General features: G+C 36.4%; 1 protein-coding gene across 1 annotated transcript in view; it reads left to right on the top strand.

Moving 5' to 3' along the window:
* Nucleotides 1-3440, top strand: part of LOC117170912 — an 11129-nt gene extending 7689 nt beyond the window's left edge. The window contains exons 2-3 of the mRNA XM_033357958.1: nucleotides 2754-2951; nucleotides 3112-3440. Of these exons, the coding sequence (XP_033213849.1) occupies nucleotides 2754-2951; nucleotides 3112-3440 (527 nt within the window). The remainder of the gene's footprint in view (nucleotides 1-2753; nucleotides 2952-3111) is intronic.
* Nucleotides 3441-5331: the final 1891 nt, after the last annotated feature.

Genomic DNA, 5331 nt, shown 5'->3' on the forward strand with positions numbered 1-5331 from the left:
AGCCACAACCACGTCTCACAACCGTGAGACAGGTGGTTACAGTCTGTAAAGGAATCAACACGACGATCCAGCAAAAGCCTTGTGCACCCTAAGAACACGGAGTAACCCAAGGACAACCACCTTCTCCATTTTTCCCGCAAGTGTTCTAGCATATTGTTGACACGCAGGGATGCTTTTTTGGCCGTTAGCAAGTGAAAGCTTGGCACCTCCAAGAGCGCCGATGATAAGGACGATCAGTTTAGCAGGATATTCCGGGTACAATCGTTTCAACTCCCTTATAAGGTCTCGATACCTCTCTCTTTCTTTTCATTCTCCTTGGCTATGATGCTTTTGTCAGCTGGTGCCGAAAATTCTATAACGAACATGGTTCGCTTCTCGAATTCAAGAAGAACCATGTCAGGCCTGGAGTAAGCAACAGAAACAATTGTCGAGAATATAAAGTTCCAGTATATGTGGCACTTCCCATTCTCGACAATTGACTCAATTTCCCTAGGAGCATTTAAAGGAGCGATATTAAGGTGAATGCCGTAGGAGTTACAGAGATGGTAATAAAGCACTCTTGGTGCCGTATTGTGCCTTTGAATGTAGGTCGTTCCCGCGTGTGTTGGACAACTAGATAGTATGTGAGCTAAATGCTCGGGGTGTGCATGGCACGCCCTGCAGCTATCATCGGGAATGTCTTTGCTCAAAATATGGCGACGGTATGTTAAGGTGGAAATGACACCGTCTTGGCATGCAAAAATGAAACCCTCCGTACCAGAATTCAATCCGGGCGATTTAAGGAAAGCAAACTCACGATGAAATACTTTACTACTGTAGATACTATTAATCATCAGATAGGTCATCTCCAGCTGAAATGTTTCTTTGACCAGCCAATGTTAAACAGTAATAGAACTACCATGTATTCCTTCTGTAATCCTAGTGTATAATTTTGAACCGAAAAATAAAAACACCTTATTTAAAATAAAAACTTCCTATAAAATTTATTTTGTGATCAGCAAGTCCTAATTATACAAAAACTATAAGTTTTGATGATATCCAATTAAATATGCTTGTAATATTTAGGCACTAGTTATTTCTCGTTAAGTAACAATACAAATTCGCTCAGAACATTGTATTTTATTTATGGAACTCATGGGAAGCAAAAGTTTTTCACTTCGAATATTTGATGCTTCTCTAACTCTTTTTAAATACAAACCATTCTATTTGAAAAAAAAAAGAACAGTTGCCCTTTTGATGATGTACAACTTCTTGCTACTTTTTTTACGGATATCGTACAAATAGGAAACTCTTCGTTCGAATCAGGATTTTCAACAACAACAAATTTCCCATTTTTTACATTCTCATCGTTTCTGATTCAGAAAGTATTAGAATTGTCCGAAATTTGACATCACAGTTTTTCAACGAACCTCCACGTTTCGAGATCCCGTGAATCCGAAAATCAGGTTTTTACGATGGCGTCTGTCTGTCTGTCCGTCCGTCCATAAACACGATAACTCTCGAAAAAAAAGCGGATTGAATGCATCTTTGGCACACTTTTTTTAGGTCCTAAAAGAAATGACGAGTTCGTTAAGCAGCCATTTTTGATCAAAATTCAAAAAGAGAGCGCATTTTGAAAATTTTTTAGACCACTTTTTCTGAATTTGAAAATTCTATGGGCTGATATTTATAGTATTAAAAAAAACAATTTACTTCAATGACTTTTTTCAATGAACAGAAAATTCACAGAATTATTGCGTTTCCAAATCTTTTAAAATCAACCGAAAATCAAAATTTTAAGCCAAAAAACGCACGATATAAAAAAAAGTCAATGCAAGAAAAAAATTTCTTTTTGAAAGCCCTACAAGATTGTCATAACAATCTTTTGGATTTTTTTGAAAAATCAAACATTCAAATTTTGATTGCACAAAAAATAATGAAAAATCAAAATTTTCATTTTGTGGACAAACTATGTAGGATACGAAAAAAGATGAATCAACAAAAATTCTTATCTCAACAAAAATCTACAATTTCGTTAAGAATCACTTCTTGATAGGAAGCGTACTTTTTGTTTTATGTGTGAAAAATAACATTGAACATAAATTATGCAGGAGGCAGTGATACCTGTAAATATAATACGACCTACAGTAAAAAATCGCTGGAGAAAAGCAGCAATTTTTCAATAGAATACAACAATTTCAAACACAATGGAAGGTCGACTCTAAATAACATAGATAACTTTTCTATGAGCGCAAACGAAAATCGTAAGCTTTCATATACAGTTTACTCAAGATACACCATATATATGTTTTATTTACGTTAACGTTGAGGATTTTCATGCTCATATTCAGTTTTCCCAACATTCTTTGCAACCTGCTCATCAGCGAAATCTAATCCACATCCCCGTACTGTACCGAGATAAGCACCTTTTTCGCTATTATATGGAATCGTCACACGGTGCAACCTAATCGCATAAAGCTGGCCAAAAGTATAACACATCTTGTACTCAGCCTTTCTTTAATCAATTTTGAAGTCCAGCACGTCATTTAAGGACTTTTATTTTTGACTTTTTGGCCACATTTTCGGATTTTGCCCACTGTGTGTCACGATGTTAATTTTTCTGTTCTTTTATTAGTATATTTTTATATTTAGTATATTATATTATATTAGTATATTTTTATTAATTTTTGCAGTTTGAATTTTATAAGAATGTCCAAATGTTACATTAATACGTTGTTATTCAGAAATTTAAATTCCTCTTTTTCCCACACTAGATTTTAATGAACGCAGAGACGTGACGAAAGATGTAATAAATTGTCAAATGATAGAACAAGGTTTTGATAACTTGGGATCTTTGGATGAAAACTGCATAATTGAGGATCTAAGAGACAAAACAGATGTCGTGGTTATCCTGCTTGATGAAGTGGAATTAATTGACCCGACTTCACAACCAAGCAATGACGATGATTTCGGTAATTTAGCATTTCAGCTTTTTTCGTAAAACCGGACTCCTTGCTAAATATTCAAAAACAATTGCTTTTTTTCTCTTTTTAGTCACTCTCCTAAGTGATTGTATTTTTATTTTTTGCTTCTTTTCTCCCCTCAAGTTTTAACAACGTTTTTTATTTTTAGAATCTTTCGACCCCAATTACATGCCTTCTACTGAAGATGAAACAGTTACGGAAGGTACCAGAAACAATTCTTTATCTAATTTTGTAAATGTTTCGGGACTTGTACTCGCTCAAGGACAATCGGCCCCGAGACCTTCAACGATGAGAGTGACCGACCCAAAAAAAGTTGCCAAAAAGAATGCGTGCAAATTTTGCCACAAAAAATACCATAAACTAAAAAGGCACCTTGTTACTGTCCATCGAAAGGAAGAGGAAGTGATGCATGCACTTTCGCTTCCAATGGCTGCAAGTCACGTTATTTTTGAAAGCCTACAAAATCAAGGTCGCTGAAATCGTAAAATATGATAAAGTCCTCATCCTTTACGGAAATGAGCTGTGCCACAAATATCGGAAAGGCTTCAATGAAAATATGATAAGAAGTCAGCTGCGTTTGTTGGCGCGGGTTTTTATTGCAGCAAATAGGCTCAATAAGGAAGTATCTAATATAGAGACGCTTATACAGGCCAAATATTTTGATATTTTCATTTCTGCAGTGAATATCGTCGCTGGATTGGATGAGGAACGGTCTGCATACAAAACGCCTTCCTCAGCAGAAAAACTGGGCACTTATATGAAAGAGGCTGCAGAACATTTTAAGGCTCACTGCATCATGACAAACAATAAGGAGAAGAAGAACCTGACCAAGGATTTTTTGTTCGTTCTTGGCAAAAGGTTAGCGTCAAGAGTGTGCAGAACAGCTGCCGAGACTAAAGTTCTGCTCGATTGTCAAAAAAAATCGAGATTCCCCTCTCGGAGGATATTAGAAAACTCTATTATTATTTAAATCAAAATAGAGAGCAAGCTCATAATGATATAGTCGAGAATGGATATAGTAAGGAAAATTGGCTAAGGTTAGCCAAAATGACACTCATATCCATGCTCCTATTTAATCGTCGACGGCCTGGCGAGATGGAAAGACTGCGCATCGACGACTTTCTACATTATTCAAAAATAGATCGGATAAACGACAAAGAGCTATACAACTCAGCTACACCGGAAGAGCAAGCAATCTTCGACGTATTGTCTCTGTAGTTTTGACGAAGGAACTGGTAGACAGCACGAAACTTTTAATCTCAAACAGGAAACACACAGGAATCACGGAAAAAATCCGTATATTTTTGGACTCCCTAGCCTAAATTCAAAACGGAACAGGTTTTTGGGAGCCTGCTATCTAATGAGAGAGATAAGCCTATTATGCGGTGCCGAAAAACCGCACCTCTTACGTGCTACACAGTTGCGAAAACATATTGCAACAGTTAGCATGAAAGCCTCAAATGCGGAAGTGAGGAATTTGGCAAACCATATGGGACACCATGATGACATCCATCTCAACATATACAGGGTACCCGTTCCGGTCTTGGAGATGCTAAAGGTCGTACATCTTCTTGAATCGGCTCAGTGCCGAGATAAAGCACAGCTCGAGTCGACAATACAAGAGGACGAGAGTGACGATGAGGCTGAAGATAGTGCTCAAGAGGTCTCGGAAGATGAGGACAAAGCCGTCAGATCGGTGTTGGAAGAGACAACAGTCATAAAAAAGTGACGAAACTAAAAAAAAACAATCCAAGAAGAAAAAGAAGCTGAGACCACAAATGACAGCGACAGTGAGATGTCCGAAGACTCATCGAAAAGACCGAAAGCAAAAGGTTTTTTTTAATGTTTATATTTTCTCATATTATACGAAATTTAAAATATTATTACACTTTTTTTAACTTTTCTAGATTCTGTGGTTCGAAACGCTATTAAGCGCAATCCTTGGTCCCAAGAAGAGAAGGACAAGGTTTTGGAACTTTTCGGAACATACTTACATAAACAAAAATCTCTCCCTCCAAAAAAAAAGTGCTGAACGCAATAGAAAATCATCCCGTTATAAGAAATCGCACAGATCTCCAAATAAAAGCGTGGCTTAATAATCAGCAAAGAACGTAAGTACACTGGTAAAACCCATTTTTAAAGAAAATTATATCGCACACGTTATTTATAGATAAAAAATAACTAAATGAAGATAAGTTATTACATTTGATTGATTTAAACATTTTTATGCAGATTTATTTTGACTCGCTAATCACGAAAATGATAGTACGAGGGTAGTTCAATAAGTCCTTAGAATGAAGTATAAAAACAATTTTTTTTGGGTACATTTTTTTATTTTTCAACATAATCTCCTTGGAGCTCTATACAC

This window comes from Belonocnema kinseyi, chromosome 4 (assembly GCF_010883055.1).
Source record: "Belonocnema kinseyi isolate 2016_QV_RU_SX_M_011 chromosome 4, B_treatae_v1, whole genome shotgun sequence".
NCBI classification, from domain to species: Eukaryota; Metazoa; Arthropoda; class Insecta; order Hymenoptera; family Cynipidae; genus Belonocnema; species Belonocnema kinseyi.